The sequence below is a fragment of the Miscanthus floridulus genome, chromosome 1, assembly GCF_019320115.1.
Source record: "Miscanthus floridulus cultivar M001 chromosome 1, ASM1932011v1, whole genome shotgun sequence".
NCBI lineage: Eukaryota > Viridiplantae > Streptophyta > Magnoliopsida > Poales > Poaceae > Miscanthus > Miscanthus floridulus.
In genome coordinates, this window is record NC_089580.1 from 37473114 (window position 1) to 37497711 (window position 24598).

Consider the following 24598-nt stretch of genomic DNA (forward strand, 5'->3'; position numbering starts at 1 on the left):
AGAAACTGGCTGGTAAGTTGATCTTTTGTTGATCAACTGTTTTTCCCTTGGTTTTGCTCTTTTTTTTCTTCTGAGTTGTTGATTTGCTTCCTTTCAGTTCTTGCTCGTGAAAAAGAAGCCTGGTTGAAGGATAGGGAGGCTATGACTGACACCCTCCGTACTTCACAGAATTAGGCTAGGTCTGTAAGTACTCTTGCTGATTTAAAACTACAAGAGGCTCAAGATTTATTTGCTCAGGCGAAATTGATGAGAGCTGGAGCTAATCGTGATCTTGTTCAGGCCATAAAATCTGTCCAAGATCTATAGGTGAAGTTGAAAGCTGCCCATGAGCAATTCCGGGCTCTTTATGCTGCAGTCGCTCCAATCATTGGCGAGAAGATAGGGATCTAGGCCTTGGAGGCATAATATCGGTGCTTTCTTCTCGGTTTTATGATTTTGTGAAGGGTGGCTTTCACCGGTGCATCAACAATGTGGTTTCATATGTCCGGGTTGTTGCCCCTGATGCCCCTCTTGAGCGGATTACTGAAGCTTCTATAACAGCTGAGTTTTCAAGACAGTGGGAGGAGGCCAAAGCAGAGCTTAGTGGTCTATCAGACCAAATTCTTGATCAAATGAATGTACTTCCTCCTTCTCCTCCGTCTTCTTGAATAGATGTGAAAAGTCAACTTTCTTTTGATGTCCTTGTAATATACTTTGTCTCTGAATTTTTAAGATGTGAGCAGGCTTCATCCTATCTTTCTTTTCTTCTGATTTATCTTTGAATGATATGGACAGGTCCCGCCCTGTCTTTCCTTGTGCCTTTTTTGTGCTTTGCCATAGCTCGTTTTCTTGCTTTTGGGGTAGGTACCCAAGTTGTAGTTGTTGCTTGTGCTGCTCTTAGGGCGAAATGGTCGGTCGTACTGCTCTTTGAGTAGGCGGCCGAGTAGTTGCTTGATTGTCCCATTCTTGGGGCGAAGTAGTCAATCGTTCCGCTCTTGGGGTAGGCGACCGAGTTGTTGGAGTGATTGTGTCGCTCTTGGGGCGAAGTAGTTGATTGTACCGCTCTTGGGGTAGGTGACCGAGTTGTTGGAGTGATTGTACCGCTCTTGGGGTGAAGTAGTCGATTGTACCGCTCTTGGGGTAGGTGAGCGAGTTTTCTTTGTTGATTGTGCCGCTTGTTGGGCGAAGTTGTCGATCGTACCGCTCTTGGGGTAGGCGACCGAGTTGTATATTTGTAGATGCCTGCTTGTTGGGCGAGGTAGTCGATCGTACCGCTCTTGGGGTAGGCAACCGAGTTGTTTTTGTAGATAGCGCCGCTTGTTGGGCGTAGTAAACGATCGTACCAGCTCTTGGGGTAAGCGATCGGACCCGTATAGTACAACCGTTTCCGGGTTGGCTGTTTACAGGGTAAGTAAGCAATTGTACCAGCTCTTGGGGTAAGCGATTGCGCCCGTATAGCAACAACCGTTTCCGGGTTGAGCTGTCTGTAGGGCTGCCCCTTTTTCCCCAACCTGATTACGGGTTGGTTTTGTCTGTTGGATAGGGCTGTAAGTCGTACCATCTCTTTTATGGTAGAGTGACAAATGCTAGCTTGGGTCTCCTTACCCAAGAAGCTATTTGGCCATTGGCCGTCAGTCAAACCATCTCCATATGGTTGAGTGACAAAATTGCCCGTGTAGCGCAACTGTTTTCGGGTTGGCTATTAACAGGGATGCCCCTTTTATCCCCAACCTGATTGTGGGTTGGTTTGTCGGTTCGACAGGGCTTATATCTGAAGTCGTTCTTCTTGAAGAATTTCTGCTTTATTTCTCTTGAAGCTTGAGTACAATATGTTGTACTAATTGTAGAATCTTTTGAGCTGGCTGATATGCCAAGTATTCTTCATTGGTATTTCATCTGGAGTCATCAACTCGTATGTGTCGGGTCCTGTTGTGTTTTTCACGATGAAGGGTCCTTCCCATGGACTGAGTAGTTTGTGTCGTCCTTCTTTCTTCTAGATTAGTCATAATACTGAGTCCCCTGGCTTTAGTGATCAGGGCTGAGTACTTTTGTCATAATGTCTTCGTAGTCCTTGCTGATATCTTGCATTTTGGATTATTGCACTGTCTCTTATTTCTTCTATTGAATCAATTTCTAACCGCCTTGTTTCTTCGGCTTCGCCTTCTTCGTATTGTTCTATTCTTAGAGAAAGCCATATCAAGTCGGCTGGTAGTACTGCTTCTGATCCGTAGACCAAAAAGAAAGGTGAGCAGCCAGTGGCTCTGCTGATCTGGGTTCTTAAACCCCATACTACTTTTGGTAGTTCGTCGATCCATTTTCCACCATAATCTTTCAAATCTTCATATAATCTTTGTTTTAAGCCTTGTAATATGAGTCCATTTGCTCTTTCGACTTGTCCATTGGCCTATGGGTGTGCTACTGATGCAAAGTCGATTTCTATCCCACAATCTTTTGCCCAGTATTGAAATTCTCTTGTTGTAAATGGTGAACCAAGATCCATGATTATTCTGTTGGGTATGCCAAACTTGTGCATGATGTCTTGTATGAATTCTATTGCTTTTTCTGCACTGTATTTGACTAAGGGTTTGTATTCAATCCACTTTGTAAATTTGTCGATTGCCACAAATATGTATTCGAAGCCTCCTTTTGCTTTTTTGAGTGGTCCGACTTGATCCAGCCCCCAACATGAGAATGGCCAAGCTGGTTGTATGCATATCAAATTATGAGCAGGCACATGTGATTGCCTGGCAAACATTTGATAATTCTTGCATGTTTTGACGAGCTCTTCTGCATCTTTGAGTGCTGTTGGCCAATAGAACCCGGTTTTGAATGCTTTGCCGACCAGTGTCCTAGAGGCTGCATGATTTCCACAACATCCTGAGTGGATTTCATCCAAGATTTCCTTTCCTTTATCTATTGGAACACATTTAAGTAGTACTCCAGATGATGCTGCTCTTTTGTATAGTTTGTCTCCCACCAGGACATAGTTTTTGCTTCTTCGTACAACCCGGGTTGCTTCTGCTTTGTCTTTGGGTAGTTTCTTCTCTTTGATAAAATCAATGTATGTTTGTCTCCAATCATTTTGTATGACCATGATTTGTCTTGACTGGTCTGGTTCTTCTGTTTGATCTATTTCCATTGGATCTGTTGCTTCCTTCTCTTTTTCTATGTTCCCGAGTTGTTTGATGGATGGAGCTGTGAGTTCTTCTACAAATATACCAGGTGGTACTTTTGCTCTATCTGATCCCAATTTGGCTAGCACATCTACTGCAACGTTAGAATCCCTTAGCACATGGTGGATTTTGAGCCCTTGGAAAATTTTCTCCAATTTTCTGACTTCTGCACAGTATGCGTCCATATTGTTTTTTGTACAATCCCAATCCTTGTTGACTTGATTAATTACTACAGCTGAATCACCGTATACAAGTAGTCTTCTGATCCCAAGTGAGCTTGCAACTCTTAGACCATGTATTAATGCTTCATATTCTGCCTCGTTGTTAGTTGCCTGCCAAAGTATTTGTAGCACATACTTTAACTGTCTCCCTTCTGGTGATATGAATAGTACTCCTGCTCCGGCTCCTTCTAACTTTAGGGAACCGTCAAAATACATTTTCCAATGATCAAGTATTGGTTCGGGCTCTTTTTGACTGATTTTTGTCCATTCAGCAATGAAGTCGGATAATGCTTGAGATTTGATTGTTGTTCTTGGTTTGAAGTCCTGGTTGAGAGCATCAAGTTCTACTACCCATTTTGATATCCGACATGTTGCATCTTTGTTGCGTAGAATGTCTTGGAGTGGAAAATTGGTTACCACTGTAATCTTGTATTCATGGAAATAATGTCTCAGCTTTCTTGATGATATTAACACTGCATAAAGTAGCTTTTGCACATGTGGGTATCTCACTTTTGATTCTGTTAGTACTTCACTTATATAATAGACTGGTCTCTGCACTTTGTATGCGTGTCCGGGTTCTTCTCTTTCAACCATAATTGCTGTGCTGACAACGTTCTTGGTTGCTGTAATATATAGCATCATGTCTTCTTTGCCTTTTGGAGGTGTCATTACTGGTGATGATGCCAAGTATTCTTTTAACTTTTGGAATGCTTCTTCTGCCTCTTCTGTCCATTCAAAATTTCCTGCCTTTTTCAATAGTTTGAAAAAGGTAGCCTTTTTCTCCTAGCCATGAAATGAATCTGTTGAGTGCTGCCATGCACCCTGCAAGCTTCTATATATCTTTAACTTTCTTTGGAGGTTTCATATCCATGATGGCTTTAACTTGCTTTGTACTTGCTTCAATTCCTCGGTTGCTGACTAAAAATCCGAGTAGTTGCCCTGATGGAACCCCAAAAACACACTTTGTGGGACTTAGCTTCCACAGCCATGCTTTTAAATTCTTGAAAGTTTCCTCAAGGTCTTCTATCAATGATCCGAGTTCTTTTGTCTTGATTACCACATCATCAATGTATGCTTCTGCGTTCCTTCCGACTTGATTCCCCAAACAAGTTTGAATCGCTCTTTGATATGTTGCCCCTGCATTTTTAGCCCAAAAGGCATTGATTTATAGCAATATGCCCCAAAGGGTGTAATGAACGATGTCTTGCTTTGGTCTTCTTCTCTTAGAGATATTTGATGATAGCCTGAATAGCAATCTAGAAAGGATAATAGAGCTGATCCTGCTGTTGAGTCGATGATTTGATCAATTCTTGGTGGGACATATGGATCTTTTGAGCAATGTTTGTTGAGGCCTGTGTAGTCAATGCACATGCGCCATTCTTTTGAATTCTTCTTCTCTACTAGGACCGGGTTGGCGAGCCAATCTGGGTTGATTATTTCTCTGATGAATCCTACTGCCATGAGCTTGGTGATCTCTTTTTTGATTGCTGCTTTTCTGTCTGGAGCGAATCTTCATAGTTTCTGCTTGATGGATTTGGACCCTTTGTTTACATAAATTATGTGCTCAGCCAACTTTCTTGGGACCCCTGGCATGTCGGCCGGCTTCCAAGCGAAGATATCTTTGTTGTCTCGAAGAAAGTTGGTGAGCGCGAGTTCCTATTTGGGGTCGAGATTTGCACTGATGATTGCCGTCTTCTTTGGGTCACCAGTCAATAAGTCAATAGTCTTAGTAGCGGCTTCTTTTGGTGCTGCGAAGTTGCTTGGCTTCTTAGCCGGTATCTGAATCTCATCTGGGTTCATTTCGTTGGCTAGCGTTGCAATCTCCTTTCCTTCCTTTATGTCTTGTAATCTTTCGGATATTTGTACTGCTTGTACGTCGCAATCATGTGCTTTCTTTAGATCTCCTTTCAATGATAATATGCCCTTTGTTGTTGGCATCTTGAGTAGTAGGTATGGATAGTGTGGCACTGCCATGTATTTTGTTAAAGCTGGTCTCCCAAGTATTGCGTGGTAGCATGATTCAAAGTCTGCAACTTCGAATTTGATGAATTCCGTCCGGTATCTGTCTGGTGTGCCAAAGGTGACTGGTAGGATTATTTGTCCGAGGGGCATAGCTGCTCTGCTGGGTATTACTCCGTAGAATGGTGTGCTTGTTGGTGTCATTAGACCTTCACAATCCAGATTCATCCTTTTGAGAGTATCTGCAAAAATTATGTTAAGCCCGGTGAAAGGTCCTAATGGCTAGAGGGGGGGTGAATAGCCTAATAAAAATTTCTACAACAACACTTAACCAAATGGTTAGACAATTATGAGACGAAGCAAGTATTGTGCTAGCCTACTCAAAATGCAAGCCACCTACCACAATTCTAGTTTAGATAGTATCTATTCACACAATAGCAATGACACTACCCTATGTTGGTGTGCTCTCAAAGGCTAACTAAAGAGCCATACCAACCAAGCATGCAAGCTCTCACAACTAGCTACACTAAAGAGCTTGTCAACTAGTTTGCGGTAAAGTAAAGAGAGTGATCAAGAGGGTTATACCACCGTGTAGATGAATGAACCAATCAATCACGAAGATGAATAACAATGATGACCAATCACCTCAGAATCAATGATGAACACAATAATTTTTACCGAGGTTCACTAGCTTGCCGGCAAGCTAGTCCTCGTTGTGGCGATTCACTCACTTGGAGGTTCACGTGCTAATTGGCTTCACACACCAAACCCTCAATAGGGTGCCGCACAACCAACACAAGATGAGGATCACACAAGCCACGAGCAATCCACTAGAGTACCTTTTGGTTCTCCGCCGGGGAAAGGTCAAGAACCCCTCACAATCACCACGATCGGAGCCTAAGACAATCACCACCTCCGCTCGACGATCCTCGCTGCTCCAAGCCATCTAGGTGGCGGCAACCACCAAGAGTAACAAGCGAAATCCACAGCAAAACATGAACACCAAGTGCCTCTAGATGCAATCACTCAAGCAATGCACTTGGATCACTCCCAATCTCACTATGATGATGAATCAATGATGTAGATGAGTGGGAGGACTTTGGCTTAGCTCACAAGGTTGCTATGTCAATGAAAATGGCCAAAGATGTGAGCCACAGCCGGCCATGGGGCTTAAATAGAAGCCCCCACGAAATAGAGCCATTGTACCCCTTCACTGGGTACTCTGTGCTCTGACCGGACCCTAGACTCAGCGTCCGGTCCACAGATGGATGCCACGTGTCATCGGCTTCAAACACTGTTCGTCAGATTCCAACAGCTATGACGCTGACCGGACGCTCCGGTTAAAACTGACCGGACGCTGGAACCTCAGCGTTCGGTCGAGTACAGTAAGGGTCGAAATCTAGTTTTCCTCAACCGGACGAGTCCGGTCCACCTCGATCGGACACAGTCCAGCGTCCGGTGGTAAACCCTAGCCACTGTACCGACAGTCAACGTGACCAGACGTAGGCAGTCAGTGTCCGGTGCTTCTGGATTCAGCGTCCGGTTAGTGGACCGACGCTGGCATCAGCTCTGTTCTCACTTCTATCTTCTCCACCCTTGCTCCAATGTGCCAACCACCAAGAATTTGCATCTGGCACAATAGAAAATAGGCATTTCATTTTCCCGAAAGCGTCGAATGTGTTAGCACCTTGTGCACATGTGTTAGCATATTTTCACAAATATTATCAAGGGTGTTAGCACTCCACTAGATCCTAAATGCATATGCAATGAGTTAGAGCATCTAGTGGCACTTTGATAACCGCATTCCAATACGAGTTTCACCCCTCTTAATAGTACGGCTATCAAACCTAAATGTGATCACACTCTCTAAGTGTCTTGATCACCAAAACAAAATAGCTCCTACAAGTTATACCTTTGCCTTGAGCTTTTTCTTTTTCTCTTTCTTCTCTTCAAGTTTAAGCCCTTGATCATCTCCATGCTATCACCATTGTCATGTTATGATCTTCATTTGCTTCTCTACTTGAAGTGTGCTACCTATCTCATGATCACTTGATGAACTAGGTTAGCACTTAGGGTTTCATCAATTCACCAAAACCAAACTAGAGCTTTCACCCGGCTCCTCCGTCGATGAGTACTTTAGTTACTACCACTCCTGCGATAGTTGGACCCAGTACCAGCGGGTAGCATCCTGCGTTTGTTGCACTAGTCCATTGGTCTTCTCTTGTGAAGTGGATGGGGTACTCTGACCAATCTAGATACCTTAGGGTGGCTGGTTCAGCTGCCATGATGGCTCTATGAGCTAGTTTCTCTTGCCTTTTGCTTCATGTGTTAGGAACACCCAAAAATATCACTGCTAATTGGCGTTGGGGTTCTTGATAATCTCCTTCAGCTCTCTTTTCCTCCTTGGATTCTTCTTGCTTTTGCTCCGAGTTGTTTTGATTCCTGTTTTCTCTCTTCATGAACTGCCGCTGAAAAGTGTTGCATTCAACTAACTTGTGTCTGGCCCCTGGGTGTATGTGACATGGCATGTTCTCTATGTTTTCTAGCGCTCTTCCTCGGTAGTTGTTGCTCTAATAGTTGCTATTACTGTTGTAACCGCTGTTGTTATGGTTGTTGCTATTGTTGTAGTTGCCATTGTAATTGCCACCGTTGCTATCATTGTTGTTGCCATTGTATCTTCTTTTGTTGTCTATGGTTGCCACCATGTTGTCCTGCCTTGGCCTTTTGTCTTGCTGTCTGTAATCGGGTCTTCTATTCTCTGGGTTATCCCTAGCAAACCGGTGCTGGGTTCTTTCTTCTGACGAAATTAGCTTTTCAACAACCCTCTTGAAGTCTTCATTTGTTCTTGGGTTCTCATTGAAATAGTCCTTGTATTGCCAATTTGCTAAGATTCCTTCCGCAAAGGCCTCTATCACCTCTCTATCGGTAATGTCGTGGACTTGAGCCCTGAATTCTCCAAATCTTCTATAGTATTCCATTAGACTTTCTCCTCTCCTTTGCTTTACTCCTTTCAACTCGGCTGTAGTCATTGGATGGGTAATAATGCCTATGAAGTTGTTGCAGAAAGCTTCTTGCAAGTCTTCCCAATACCTGATTGATCTTGGCCTCAATTTGTCAAACCATTGTAGCAGCATTGCCTCGAGGGCCATTGGGAAAATAGAGCCTTGATGTCGTCGTCTCCTTCAGCTAATTCAATAGATTGGGAATAAACCCTTAGCCATTGTCTTGGTTTGACTTTGCCATCATACTTGGAATGATTTGCTGGTTTAAATTTGTGTGGTAGCTTCAATGTTTGTAGTCTTCCTGTGAAACAAGGGAATCTGTCGTATGGTTTCATTCTTCCGTAATCTAGCAATCTTGCCCTTCTGTAATAAGACATGTCTTCTTTTAACTCAGACTCTCCGTAGTCATCTTCTTTGTCAAATCTTCTTGATATTTCTTGGTAGCATTGGCTCAATTCTGGTTTGCCTCTTTCTTGTTGCTTTGAGCAGTGTCCTGCCTTCCATTAACATCAGCACTCTCTACTGGTCCTAGCCTTTGAAAAATTGATTTTTTGGGCGGTAGCTCCCCTTGCGGCTCCTGTGGAACTTCTTCGCCGGGTTGTTTTTCTGATCCCCCGACTTCTTTCTTCTGGTCTTCCTTTGCTTGTCTATTATTCGTGAGGGTGTGCAACTCCTTTGTTAATTCTTCAATTCTTTCCCTTTTTGTACTTTTTGTGGCTTCTCTTTCCGCCTTCTTTCTGTTGTATTCCGTTAGCTCCGCCTTGTATTTATTCTAGATTTGCTTCCTTTGTTTAGCCATGTTCCTCCTTCTAGCCTTCAATTTGTTTTTCTTTAGTCTTGCTAGTCTTTGCTCATCATTTTTGTTGATGTCACTTTTCCCATCTGGTGAGATGTTGCCTTCTGATTCATCTGAAGATTTTATATCTGGTATCTGTGGTGGTTCTAAAGGTTGTTCTAACTGCTCCGCCATGTATACAGTGTACCTCTTCTAAGCTCTTCTTGTACGGTATTTCATCCTTTGTTTGGTTGAGCTATCTGTAGTTTCTGAACTAGATCCGAGTTCTTTTCCTTCTTGATAAGGTAGTTCTTCAATGTGCGTGCCAATCTGGGCTTTGCTTGAGGTGAAAGAACCTGGCCATTGCACCACACAATCTTGTGGGGTAACTGTCATGATCATCCCTTCTTGTGCTCCCTCCAGGAGTATTCTTCTTGCTGAGTTCATCTTGTCTTGGGTGAAGTATTGATAGATTGATGCCGCGTTGCCTAGTCCGTACGTTCCCGAGTTCTTCTTTGAGTTGTATGGGTTGTATTCCTTCACGATCGTTGTTGTGTCTCCAAGTCCAATTAGGCTTGGCTCTAGCGCTGTGAAGATTGTCTCGGAATCGGGTTGTATCTCTTTCTCAGAGTCAGTTTCGTATTCACTTTCTTCCTCATTCCGAGTTGGATCCGAAGTTGAGAGTTTCGTCATCTTCTTGGCGAGTTCGTATTTAACTTCGTCATCAAATTCTTTTTCTTCTCGGAGTCGGGTACGAAGCTTATCGTCGCCGTCAGCCTCATAGATCCAGGATTCGAAGACGAAGGTTGTTACCACCGAAAAGGTCATCTTGAGGTTGAGGTCCGTCGAGCTCTCGAGAAAAAATTCGTCGAAAGCCCCTACCTGGGGCGCCAGCTGTCGATGTTTTACCACCGATAGCCTGCCACGGGGGTACCCGAGACAGTTGTTCGGGCTTCGGCGAATAGTGGAACTTAGCAGTTATGCAAAGAGACTCACGATTTATACTGGTTTAGGCCCTTGACTTGGTCGAGTAATAACCTTGCATCCAGTTTTGGCGTTAGCCTGTTTGCATCGTATTGCTTTGAGTATTGGGTATGCCTTCTTTACAAGGGGTACCCTCACCAGCCCTTTATAGTCCAGGTGCTGAGAGGAGTTGTTTGTGTCCTACTCGGATACAAGGTCAGAGTCCTAAGCTATGCTTCGGGCGCCTTTCCTTGTATAGTCCGAGTTGGAGTTTCGGTCTTGCACGTTGCTTTGCTCCGTGTTCTTCTTGGCGATTGGGCTGTGGGCCTTGTTACCAAGGCCCACTTCCCTATAGTACGGTCTATGGGGGGCCCGTAGGGTTCCCCATCGACAAGTAGTTGCACTATAAAACCTTCCTGATTACTACGATCTCTGAGCATTACTACTCTAGTCGATGTATCAATAAGCACCCCATGACTGCTCATCCAGTTCATTCCCAATATCACGTCGATACCCAGCCCCGGTAAAACTACCAGATCAACCTGATAACTTCGTCCCTCTATCTCAAGTTGCACGTCCCCGACTATGAGCTTGGTTGGGATAGTACCACTGGCAGCCCTAATACAATAACCCTCACCCTCAACGGTGTATGTTTTCTGCATAAACTTGGAAGCACCCAAATCAAATAGTATAACTGCAGGGTGTTGATCAACCAGAAACTTACCAGCAGGTACTATCTATCCTGAAGGAATATCAACAATATTAGTGTAGTTCACCTGCCCCTGATAGCCACCTTGGTAGTTATTCTTCTTAGGATAAGGACACTCCCTTGCCCAGTGACCTGGCTTGTTGTAGTTCCAGCATGGCATGTTGCTTGGAGGAACATTGGATCTACCTTGACTAGTAGCGCCCTTTGGAAGAGCAACTGTAAAAGCCTTGTGAAACCCAGTCTTGCCTGGATTCTTCTTCAGCGGTGGGCAGAACTTAACACCTGATGCCGGAGGACGGAATGGAGCCTTATGTGTGACTAGAGCCTTGGATTGTGAGGCACCCACCTCATAGGCTCTCTTGCGATTCTTTGAAGCAGCATATATAGCATTGTTGTTCTCTTGAGATAAAGCATCACTAACAAACTCATTAAAGGTAGCACACTTACAATTCCCATAGTCTTCATTAACTTGGGGCTAAGTCCCCACTTGAAACTAGCGATCTTCTTGGCATCAGTGTCAACAAACTCAGTAGCATACCTTGCAAGGTTGTTGAAAGCCTATAGGTATTCATTCAAGCTCTTGTTCCCCTGGATTAGCTTCACAAATTCAGTGTGCTTGATTGCCATGAGACCAGGAGGAATATAATTTCCCCTGAAAGCAGACTTGAACTGATCCCAAGTGATTTGGGTGTCAGCAGGCATAGTGGACCGATAATGACTCCACCAAATACCAGCTGGCCCATGCAGTTGGTGAGATGCATACTCAGTCTTCAGCACCTCAGTCAAGCGAAGCAGATGGAATTTTTGCTCAAGAGTGTTCAACCACTCATCAGCTTGGAGGGGCTCGTCAGCCTCCTTGAAGATCGGTGGTTTAGTGTCAAGGAAATCTTTGAAGTCGATATACTGATTTGGTTTAGGTCCTTGGCGTGCACCACGGCCATCACGATTTGCAATCGTGCGGAGAGCCTCAGCCATAGTGCGCTGTCCTTCAGCAAGGATTGCCATCAATTCTGCTAGTGTGGGTGGTGGTGGGGGTGGGAGATCATCATCATCACCAGCCGCACCAGTGGAATGAGTGCGAGGCATCTGCAACAATGCGCAACCAGCAATTATTGGTGATATTAGCACATTGGAGAGGAACAATATAATTCTGCCAAACTGAATTTACTAGAGAGAATGTAAAATTCATGCAATAAAACAAAGGCAATAATTCATTCTCCAATCACCACATCATCAATAGATTACTAGCGCCATTAGCGGTGCATTCCAACATGACAAGTTTTAAAATCCCCCAACTAAGATAAGCATCCCGAAGGGAGCGGATTAAGGTACATTACATGCCAAGTTCGAATTAAAGGTACATCCAACATCCACCACAGTACTTGGTCCATTACACAATTGGCTGCAAAAGCTTAACTAGTGAGACTTGCTAGCTAACTACTCATCGAAGTGGTCACTGTCCACATTGGAGATGCCCTGGACTTCTTTAGGGTCATCCTCATCCTCTTCCTCTTCATTTGCAGGTTCAGTGGCATTGACATTCATCTGCACGTCCTCTTCTTCTTCATTGGCCTCAATCACTTGAGGTCCAAGATTTGGGTAAACTGGTGGAGGGTGAGGAATCGGAAATAGGCGGTTGTTCAGGTGATGGTATTCAACCTGAAGCTCCTCTAGCTGCTCTTGGAGCGCATTCTCTCTTTGAAAAGCATTGTGGTTAGCCATGATCCATCCTTGATGCCTTTCTTCTGCTAACTCCAGAGCTGCGTCTCTATGATGGGTCACACGGTCCAACTCCTGTACTGCCTCATCTCTCTCTATGGTGAGGTTCATAAGCTAGTTATGAAGCTCATCTCTCTCGCGTGCTGCTTGCCCCCACTGCTGCAGGCGATAATTTGCAATGCCCCGAATCTCATCTACCTCCAGCTGAGCTTGCCCACATGCCTCCGCCCTACGGTGATACTTGCGGGCACGCAACCTGAACTTGCGCTGGGCTGCCATTGCCTTGCTAGCTTCTTCTAATACTCTAGAGAGTGTGTCCTGCCTGACTCGACAAAGCTTCAAGACGGCCATCATAGCACTCATTTCCACATTGTCACTCTGAACACGTTCACCATGGCCTCAAACCAAGGTCTGGCCAGCTTCTTGTATCCACTTAGCATCTCTTGGAGCCACTCGGGGAATGGATGAAGCTGGTCCACCCACCAATTCATCTCCAAAACTCTGTGCTATGTCCATAATCACATCAAGGGCAGCAACTTGCGTGGCTTCCCATGGGCTTTGCCCATCAGACTCGGTGCTCCACCCACGCCATAACGGTCTCGTGGGGTTCTGCGGCACCACCAAGGTCACATTGTACCATAGCACATCTCCAAATGGCACTGTCTGCACCCACGTGTAACGGGGCGCCTTTGGGTACCCAACTGAGCTTAGCACCCTCTAGAGCAAGGTAGGCATACCAAACTGGTCCAAAAAGGTGCTGCTACCAGGAGGAAACATGGGCGCGGCCATCTGTATAAAAAGGGATGCAACTCTTGTGAGAGGATTATTTTGTTGAGAGATGGAACTTAATATTTGGGATAAGAACTTATAAGGGAGGGAGTAATGCAATATGAATGACATGAGTGAGCATGATGCATGCACATTCCGTACGTCCTCACAAACCTAAGAAAAGTTAAGTTCTAGCGAAATATACGGTGGCATACACATGTTCTCTCGAATAGCGGTAACTAGTCGATCTACACGGTGCGTTGTTAGCCTACCTGAAGAAAATTTCATTGCAGCCCATCCCCACAAGAGATAATTAAGCATACAATGAAAGTAGTAAACTAAGATACTCTCCATATATATATCCCCGGATATATATACTTTGGTATCCAAACCACCCGACAGATATACCCACAATTAAGTACCTTTATATGTACATGTATGCAACATGTAAATATTCCAGTAACCACAACTAACTCTCCCCTAGACCGACAGTTGGACGGTCATGCTCTCACAACTCACACTTACCTTAGCGTAGAGGCAATTGATCCATACATTACCATTCAAGCGAATGGCACCCATGCAATAGCACGCCGCATGGACGACGAAATAGAAACAATCACTTTCCCCCAAGTTAGTAATTATATAAGCCAACTAAAAGTCTTTATGTGGGCTACAAGAGATGTGATCACCAGCACACTATAAAATTTCAGATATTGAAACTCCTATATATAACTATAAGTGGGAAAACCATTTTCGCAACAAAATCTTTTGTTTTTAATACCCGTATGACATGTTTAGTGTTGAATCTAGCTCGATATGATTTGATTTCTAAGCTATCTATCCTTCGGAACCACCAACCTATCCTTGAACCATAACATGTCATTCTCATCTACCCGAAAATGCTTGGTTCCTTGCTCTTTCATCTTGCGCTTGATGTGGAACACACCTGGATCTGTCTTCTATAGCTCAATAATTGGACTCTGCAGAGTACAACTGACAGTGATATTGTGAAGGACGGTAGGATGTAAGAGCTGTGATAAATGGAGGTCACTTTCGACCAAAGAGTGGCAATGAGATTTTCTGCTTAAGGCATTCACAACGACGTTTGCCTTGTCAGGATGATAGTGCACTTGGAGGTTATAATCCTTGATCAACTCGAGCCATCTTCTCTGGCGCATATTCAACTCAGGTTGAGTGAAGATGTACTTAAGACTTTTATGATCAGTGTAGATGTGGCATACATTGCCAAGCAAATAATATCTCCAGGCCTTCAAAGCATGAACAACTGCAGCGAGTTCTAAGTCATGCGTAGGATAGTTCACCTCATGCTTCCGAAGTTGGCGAGAGGTATAAGCAACGACTCTATCTTCTTACATAAGAACACCTCCCAAACATGTGCCTGATGTATCACAAAACACATCAAAAGGTTTCTCGATATTCGGTTGCACCAAAACCAGAGCCAAAGTTAGAAGGGTTCACAGGGTGTGAAAAGCCGCATCACACTCGGAAGTCCAAACAAACCTCATGTCTTTTTGCAGCAACCGAGTCATAGGCTTGGCTATTTTAGAGAAATCCGGGATGAAGCGACGATAATAGCCAGACAATCCCAGAAACTCCGAACCTCGTGCACCGAGATTGGAGCCTTCCAGTCCAACACTTCTTGCACCTTGGTGGGATCCACCATAATTCCACCATCGGACAACACATCCCCGAGAAAAGGTACCTCTCGAAGCCAGAATTCACACTTGCTGAACTTTGCATACAGCTTGTGTTCACGCAGTCTAGTGAGAACCACTCGCAAATGTTCAATGTGATCTTCTTCATTCTCAGAATAGACCAAGATATCATCTATAAATACCACCACAAATTTCTCCATCTGAGAATTACAGACAAAATTAGATTTTCTAATTAATATAAATCTACAGTAAAAATTTTGTGCTAAAGTGTACCATATTATATGTTCACTGTGTAGATCTACTCATGTGGAGTCCAACAAAATTAGATTTTCTATTTTATGATTTTTCTGTGATTTACTATGATTTTTCAAAGATTCAGCGGAAATAAGAAGAGAAAAAAGACAACCCTGCCACTGTAGCAAACCCGACGTTACTGTAGCAAAACCGTCGCTAAAAACCGCCTGAAGGTAAAATAGACGGTTTTAGAAAGTTCAAGGGGTAAATTAGACCGTTTCATAGTTGATGGGTTATGTAAACCACCCCGTAATTAGGGGTGCAGTAGACTTTTTCCAGTAAATTTACTAGTCCGTGCCGATAGGAAAACACCGACAGTGGACCAGTTAGCTGCTCAGCGCCAAGTTCCCAATTGAAGGAGAGAGAATTTTATGGGTTAGGTGAACTAGAAAAATACAATTGATTTGGGAATAAATATAATTGATTTGGCCATTTGGGATCGGGGTGGGAACGGGGCGGGTTCTTGTCCATCAGCAGCTTGCTGCTCTGTTGCGTTGTTCCCTGCAGCGATGCCGATTTTACTGAACGAAACAGCATCATGATTGATTCTATTTCTTTTTCTGCATCTTCAGGCCACAAGTACGTACAGCTAGCTATCCGCCATGATTTCTTCCAACACGGAATAAAAAGTACAGTGAGCTCCACGAATAGTTCACCTAATCTGCACGACCTATGGACAAATGCAACAGCACTACGGCATGTGAAATCGGCCAATATTGCGTACTCCAGCTCTTTTTTTCTTTTTTATTTGTAGCAAAGTGAGCGAGGAAGCCCGTCAAAAGAAAAAAAATACTAGGAACCGAGGATAAGGTCTAAACTAGAGACGCAATAACACGCAAGGGACTAAAATTCAGAAAAGCAAACTAAATTTTAAAAAGTAGTAGTCGCACAACGGGTGATAGCACAGAAAAAACAGATTAACATAAAAACAGCAGTCGCACAACGGATGAAGATTAACACAAACACTTGGAACATGCATTTTCAGTATGGGCCTGTTTGGCAGAGATTCACCACCGTAAAATGTGAATCTGAATCTGGGGTTCACCGTTGATCAGCTCCACCGTGAATCTGAGATCCACCATGTATGTACCAGGGAACTATTTGGCAAAACAACAGATCCAAATTCACGAAAATGAGGTTTTGGTGGGAATAGCTTGTTTTACCCTTAGGTTGTAACATGAGACATGTGGCTCACGTCTTATGACTATATTCATTCAAAAAAGGTATATTTTTAAAACACAAATGCAATATGACACACCAAATAGATAATTAATTAACTAATGTCAACAATATTTCGATTGTCCATACATAAAAATAACTAAAGATTAACTAAATATTACGATTGTTAATGACAACTTCTGAACATTAGTCTTCCATTACATGCTAGTTGTTCCAAGCTAGAGCAAGAGCCGTGGCCAAGCCGTCACGAAACATATCCATAGTGGCGGCATTGGCTTCCGAAGTAGAACCATCCGATGTAACTGCATATCGATTATACCTTTCTGGTATTGTTGGGACAAAATGAGGATCAAGATCGAAACAAGCAAAGTCCGGATCTTCACTACCATGTTCACAAATAAAATTCTAAAGGACCATACAAGCAACAACAACCATTTTTTGCTTCCACATCGGGTAGTTTGGCATCTTGTATAGAATTTGCCACTTCATTTTCAAAACCATGGATGTCCTCGAATATTTCATTGCTCATACAAAGTTGTGTATGGCATTCCCCCGGAGTGTTCAGTGTCTCTAGCAACCAACCCATACCACTAGTGGTTGAAGTCCTTGGTGGGTTTTTATATAGGTACATGTCACAATATATTTGGGCAAGCATAGCACCACTTAAGACAATTTTGAAAAAATCATCACTCTCATCACTGGAATCATCACTAGACATCTGCAAGAAATGATAACATGTCCACATGAGCATAAAAAAATTTGACAGCATCTCTAAAATAGCACAGGAAAGCGACATGTCCACATGAGCATAAAAAAATTTGACAGCATCTCTAAAATAGCACAGGAAAGCGACAACATGTCCAAATGAGCATAAAAAAATGACAGCGTCTCTAAAATAGCACAGGAAAGCGACAACATGTCCAAATGAGCATAAAAAAATGACACTAGCGACGACATGTCCAAACAACTAGGCCTTCAATTTCTTCCATACATCACATTGTACTTCCTCCTAAGCCAATCGAGCCTTTCATCGATGGGGAGGGTCATGAACATTTCTCTTTGCTCTTTCTTCACAAACAACTCAGTTGCCACAAGATGCTCATCGGTCTTATATGCAGCCCCACATGCCACAACATGTTCCATAACTTGCTCAATGGTGATCCCACCTTGCCTTTTAGACACAAAAGAAGATGCAGACTCAGAAATCTTTGAGATGTGCTCTTGGATAACAAGGGTTGTGCTACTCTTAGGTTTCTTGGTGGGCTTCTCCAAAATAACCTAGCCTTTTTCTTACCATTGTCTGTGACAGGAGTGACCTCCTGAACATCATCTCCATTTTCAAAAGAGTTGTTGTCACCATCAAATGTGTGCTCGACAGTGTGGTGCTCAGTGGGGTGCTCAGCCTCTACACCATCAGTTGGAGTGTCATCATCAAGGGGTATGATGGGGTTGGAACTCATAGGATTCCAATGATCTTGCTCCTCATTGACAATGTTTCCAAACATCACCTTCAAGTCGTCTTCATTTTGGATAGGCTTCTTCTTGAACTTGCCAACACCACTAATTTCCTAAAACATATGAGAACGTCCAAAATAAGAAAAATTTCTAAGTTGCAGAAATAAAAATGTACATAGCATAACAAATAAAACTGACCTTTGTTATCTTCTTCCACCACTCGGGATCCATGTTGACACTTCCTGTATTCCAATTGAACCCAACCCCCGTTTGCTTCCTCATTAATTTCCTCCAAGCACCATAATCCCTTCTCAACTTGTCCCATTTGTTCTTTAGTTGCATTTTACTCAACATTATTCCGGTGGACTAAAAAAACCTATCAGATACCTCGATAAAGCCTACATTGTTCAAATGTGTGTTCGGCCGATTTCCTTTTCTAACTTGCTCGGCAAAAAACTTACAAACAATTGCGGTATAACCATCAGTCCAGTCCATAGCATCACCCTGACATTAATTTCCCACAATTATTTGATCACCCAAATCAAGATTTCCCCAGCACTGTACAATAGTTGCACAAAATTGAAAGACAAATTTATACCTCATCTTCTTTTGCCCTCTTGTTGGTCGACGGAGCGTGCGTCCTCGGTTGCTGCTGCGACGAACTACCGCCTGCTTGACCAGTGGCCACACCCCCAACGCCCATGGCTGCCTGCTGGCCAGCCGGTAAGGGCTGCTGGCCGGTCGGTAGGGGCTGCTGGCCGGCCAGGAAGGCTTGTTGGGCAGCCAAGGCATGCTGGTGGGCGCCGTCCATGGCGGTCTGGAGGCCACCCGTGCCTGCCTGAGCGCCGGCCATGGCGGGGTCAACGCCGGCCGCGGCTCCCTGCCAGCTGACTGGGGCGGGTTGAAGGCCGACCGAAGGGGGCATGTCCGCGACGCCGGGAGGAGGAGCTCCGGTGGCCGCGCCCTGTACCTGACGAGAGAGCCCAACCCTAGGTGCGGTCTTTCCCATGGATGTGGACGAAGAAGGAGGTGCAGGAGGTCGAGCAGGACCGGATCTACCGAATCCGACAATGGAGGGCTCGCCGAAGTGGAGGGATGGAGGGAGGGGACGGGCGGCGCGGCCTCCCTGGCCGCGACGGAAGGAGGACGCGAGGCGCGAGTAGAAGGGCGTCGTATCCAGTGAGGTGGGGAAGAAAGGAAATAATCGAACCGGTAAGGATAAGGGGTGTGTAACTAGTGGCAAAGGTGGGTAATTTTTATCCAACTTCACGAGGAGGTACGAAACACCTATTCGTGGAGCACCCCCTGAGGAGCTCCACCAATTTGGTGAATCTGGTCTCTAGATCCACCGTTTTGGTGGATTTGAATTTGGTCGATCTAGGGTGTTTGGGAAATTTTTGGTGGAGTGGAGCTGCAAATAGTGAATCTGGAGCTGGTGAATCCCTGCCAAACAGGCCCTATATCCAAGGAAACTACTCAACTTAAACTATCAAATAAACACAGGAACCCTTTTAGGGTTTAGCACAGATCAACATCAAAGGCCCACCCTTCCTTTGCTATCATCTCCTGACCTCCCTGATTTTTGCAGTGGCGGCCTCCATACTGTTCCGTCAGGTAGAGCCTAAAAGTAGAGTTATACAGGCTATGTTAGAATCCCCCGGGTAGTCTGGTCTTGTTGAATAATAAGCATGTAATCTGACATGATTCTTAACAAAATTTACATACTTGTGTGGGGGCTGGAGCGTATCAAACCCATTTTGTCTGCAATATCCAACTTGTTTTTGGCATATTCATAATAGGTCTTGAGCCTTAGAACCTGCAAATGAATTTAGCTTCCAGATAAGCGAAGTCAAGCAAATATTTGGAACACATTAAAAACCAGAATAAAGGTACATCTAAAATCTCAAAAGAAAAAAAGAATCAACTAACAAGTTTTCTGACAGCCTCGAAGATCAACCAATAAGCTTCACCTTCTTCAAGCTACATACAGACAAGAATTGCTTTAGTGCAAAGAAAAATTCCAGTTGGACACTGATCTCCAAGAAAAAAATAGCTTACATTTTTATCTATGCCATCCACACATGTTTTATACTGGAGAGAAAAATATGAAAGAATTAGGCACTGGGGATAGGACAGAGAATAAATTTCAATATATAAGCGAATGACGCCTGTGAACAAGGGCGACTTAGACTTACATTATCACTTTCTAGCTCAGCATTCACTTCAGGCCACTGGAAGGGCCACATGGCTTTGTCCTTCACTTCATCCAAAGCATCTTTGAAATTCATCTAAACAATGTTCAAGGGGAAAAAATGACCCTGTGATTAATAAACATATAAAGCCAGAACAAATTGAAAAAAAAAAGCACTGTAAATTTCTTAGTTCTGCATATTCAGACAAAAATCCAAACCTTCTGCTTAGCAACCCGTTTCCAGATCTCAAAATAGAGACGAGCATAAAAATGATCACTCCTAACACTATCCAAAAATTCCTGAAAAGAAAAGCGATATGTAATTGTCGAATACTATCACTTGCAATATCCAACACATTAATATGTTGAGGAGCTAGGATCGTTACCAATAAGAAAGGACCAAGTAACCTCGAATAAATTTGGGGGTAATCTGCTTTAATCTTCGCTGCGTGATAGTAGGTCACACAGTCCATTTTCCTCCGCTAAACAAAAAATAAATGAAACCACTTTAGGGTGTGAAGACTGAGATAGCATCGAACACATTCAACAAGCCTATTAACCACAAGAGAATTTTAGGGGCTGTGTACCTCTTGCGGTCTGAGTTTGTGGTAATGTTGAAGCCACTGCATGTGACAAAAAGGTTATCAAAACAAAATTGACATATGACCAGAAGTGCATAATCAATAACATCGCTTATACCTTGGTTTTATCTAATAGCTTTTCCCACAAGCGGACAAATTGTTGATCACTCTCAAGTGTACTAAAGGCATTGTAATAATAAGACCAGTCTTGGTAACCCTGCACGAAGAAAAAAAAATAACAATTACACATTTTGTTTCGTCACTACTGATAGCACAAGTGGTGGGCACCAAAGACATGGGGAAAAGAAGTAAATCCGGTGCCAACTTATAACTGCTGGGTGTAATTTATTTATGGATGTCCCACTCCCACTGCATTAGCTCTGTCAATTCTGCATTGACAGGGAGACAACTTACGACAACAGCCCTTGCAAAGAGCCACATAGACAAGGCACCACTCCATTTCAAAGCCTTGAGCGAATATAGATGATCCAGAGCAACACAGACTGTTTAATGTGGCTCAAAACAGAATGCATCTCGAACTAAAAATGCGATGACGTGGGCTTAGCAGCAAGAATGGATCTGAGAAATAGTAGTGCCTAAGTGTTACATACATGATCATTAAGGAGAATGAGACGCTGGTAGTCCTGGAATCCAGCAATCTTGGAGCGTTCGACGTCGAAGGTCCACTTGGGATCACGCTCGTAAGGTCGGAAAGGCCCATCTTGTTCGAGTATGGACAACAACTGTGCATCGTTCAGCCCAGCACCCTTTGATATATCGGCAAAAGCAAAAGCAAGGCAAGGCATAAGGGGTATATTAAACAGATGCAAGTGCGGAAAGCAGAATTGTACACATCCGATGTACTATATGGTTACCTTGTGAGCTCTGATGTGAGCTATGGCGAGGCGTTTTTGGACTTGTTCAGTCTGTTGGTCATCGTTTAAAACCCAAAAGTCATCATCTAAGTCAGGAAGGCCGAAGTAATTAAAAAAGGAATCGACTTCCACATTGACATCAGCATCGGTCCAATCATAGCCTTCGACCTGCTTCCAATCAAAGCCTTCAACTCGCCCCGCTCCTTGTTCTGGTCCGGGTTCAGTGCTGATCATAGGAGCAGTCATGTCGACACCCTCAGAAGTAGGTGCGCTTTGGACCTTTGCCTTCTTCTTACCCGTCCATGCGCTTGTTTTCTCACCCACCATGGCATCTCCTGTTTTCTCCCCCACCATAGGCATCTCCCCCGATGGTCAGAGGACGAACGCGGAGTCGAACGCTCTGTCGCCTCTCTCCATCAGCCTCCCCACCAGCAGCTCCGGATCCGGATTCACGCAAGCCGCTAGCTCAGCGCGCAGGACCCCGTGCCGACATCAGATCCTAATCCAAGTAGAATCAGGAAACCCTAACCTCGGGACTTCTCCGCGATTCGAGTAAAAGCGTGGACGGGTAAGGGATTGGCTTGGAGGAGAGCGTGGGGAGAGTCAGGCGGGCCGGGAGGCGGCGTCTGGTTTGGCCGGCGAGGATGTCGGGATTGATTTTGGGGATCCGCCGGGCAGGATGAGAAAACAAAAGAGGCCGCCGCCGCCGCCGCAATGTGACTCGCAAACTCCGACTTCCCCCTTATATGTATGGGCTGATGAGGCGGTGCGCTCACCCAACGGGCCACTCACATAGCCCGCGTTCCTCTCAACTGGCTGGGATCGTGGGCCGCTCTTCTTTTCTATTTTGTTGGCCCATCTCTTGTTGTTTCTTTTTTTTTTCTTAACAAAGCTGCGTGTCATCGTTCAATTGGCTTGGAAAGAAATATCTCCCCACGTCCCTCAATAAAAAAAAAGAAATATCTCCCCACGCAAAATTAATATGCACCGTCCGATCTACATTTTACGGTCTGGGTTAACTGTAGCAGAACCGCCCGAAATAGCGTACTTACGAAGGCGCTCGTCTTCCACCAGACACTAAGCACCCCGAAAGCGAGCTACAGCGAGCGATGTCCGTCGGGCACACTCCAAGGGAGAACCCGAAATATCCACATTTTTTCCCAAGGATCCAATAATGAAAACGAATTACAATACTTGTCCATTTCATACATCAGAGTTTCTTAAAAAGTACATTATTACAATACCAAATACCAGAGTGTGGAATAATAAACAGCGGAATTTAAATAAACATCTAGCGATAGGAGCGAGAATTCCATCTGAGCCCACCAGAAGAATCCTCCAAACAAGGTACTTCTCATGCATCACCTGCAACAGGGGTAAATAAACCCTGAGTACACAATGTACTCGCAAGATTTATCCGACTAGTGGGAATAATTTCCCGACTCCAAGGAATATGATAAGCTTTATGGTTTGCTGGGTTTTTTTTTTTTGCAAAATAGCACTAACAGTGAGTCCTTATTCATATCTTATTATAAGCCGTCTTAAGTTATCATCTACCTAGTCTATATAAGCACATGTTCTACTTTCAAGCAAGAGTTGAGCAATCAGTTCCATTCTTCTCCTTTCCACTTTCAGTTCTTACTACGGTGCTAAACCGCACACAAGCCGAACTGGATTTCACGGTAATTCGCGAATCAATGTGCCCAGCTGGGTGCTCCGAAAACACACGTCCCGCTTGTACCCCAGACACAAGCAGGACTAACCCACCACTCTCCTGTCCCGGGTGTCCAGGTCCCCGTCCAAACTTAGACTCCAAGCCCCCACTCCTGAGTCCCGGACTCAGTGCGGTGCAAGGACCTCCACCACCCCGCCTCCCATCAGTCGGTCCGAAAAGAGCCGAATCCGCGACAAGAGAGCAGCAAGCCTTCCCTGCGCCCATACCCAAGTATGCGCTCGAAACAATAATATGTGACTTGCCTAGAGCCATATGCAACGATCGGTCCTTAATCGACACAGACAGGGAAGAAGTGTAATCGAGCTATGTCCTGTTGGCCGTAGGACACAACCCCATACACCCACCAATACCCAAACCATATCCCTGTCCGGTCACTATTTTTCTTTCCACCATTTTGTCACGAGTGATCATTTTATCACCTATTTACGAGTAACGGCAGGCTACTCACGCTACCGATATCCTGAGCATAGCAGCTACTCGGCATGTACTAGTTGGACTCATAGGTAGATATATTTATGCATGTAGTATCTATAAAATGCCTGTAACATAAATGCACATTATAGATATATATTCAGTGATCATTTAAAATAGTGGTTATGCACCGAGGCTTGCCTTGGGCAGGCGCGGGGTCAGCAGGGTTAGCACCAATAGGCTCCTGGGCTTCCTCCTGTACGAAGATCTCCTCCTCATACTCCTCGATCACCTCGTCGTACTCCGGCTCGCCGACGGGCACGAAGTCTACCAGCTCGTGATCTACATGCATGAAATGATGATGCAATGCTTAGGAAATATAACAACAGCAGCTCTTAAAATAAAAGTACATTGATTTAGCTACTGAGCTATGGCTATCGACCACGGTACCAGGCTATCTATTGTTACCGATAACCATTTCGAAGTATCATTATTGTTATAGCAACTACAACTATTCTTACTTCTAATGCTAATTTATGCTATATACGATAAGGCAAAGGTAATAGCTACTCTATCTAGCAACTCGTTCTAAGGCTACAAAATTTACAGCAAGTACATAATATCCTAGTGAACCTACTGTAAAATTTTCAAAGCTAAAACTATTACCGATTTGCCACAATAATTCCTACAAATATTAATCTATATAATGCTAAGCTTTCTAATTAGACTTTATGAGCCTATCATCATAACAGATAACTGTGAACTAACTACACTAACAAATAGATGGCATTATTGTGAACCTAACAAACTTGGTTTCACTATTTTTGGACCACTACACAATTTATTACAAATTACCAAAGTTCAGCTAAAATCTTTATGAATAAACCTTTGCAATTGTACTGGAAATTGGAAAATGCATTCTATTGCGTGGCC

The 24598-nt window shown here is 44.1% G+C and overlaps 1 protein-coding gene across 1 annotated transcript; it reads right to left on the reverse strand.

Annotated features, from left to right (window-relative positions):
• Positions 1-16635: 16635 nt before the first annotated feature.
• Positions 16636-22165, reverse strand: LOC136484891 (uncharacterized). Its single transcript, XM_066481888.1, has 13 exons — positions 21520-22165; positions 21256-21411; positions 20763-20861; positions 20651-20686; positions 20450-20545; positions 20283-20363; positions 20068-20160; positions 19931-19963; positions 19802-19852; positions 19598-19688; positions 18471-19493; positions 18071-18376; positions 16636-17985 (listed from the first exon to the last, which is right to left on the reverse strand). The coding sequence occupies exons 1-11, from the start codon at positions 21877-21879 to the stop codon at positions 19483-19485; spliced, it is 1107 nt and encodes a 368-aa protein (XP_066337985.1). The 5' UTR covers positions 21880-22165; the 3' UTR covers positions 16636-17985; positions 18071-18376; positions 18471-19482.
• Positions 22166-24598: the final 2433 nt, after the last annotated feature.

Coding starts and splice junctions, on each gene's coding strand:
- LOC136484891 (XM_066481888.1), bottom strand. CDS start 21,879: ATGCCTATGGTGGGGGAGAAAACAGGAGATGCCATGGTGGGTGAGAAA. Junction 20,364..20,449: donor TACTTGGTCCTTTCTTATTG/GTAACGATCCTA, acceptor TTTTCTTTTCAG/GAATTTTTGGATAGTGTTAG. Junction 19,964..20,067: donor CTGAGCTAGAAAGTGATAAT/GTAAGTCTAAGT, acceptor TTTTCTCTCCAG/TATAAAACATGTGTGGATGG.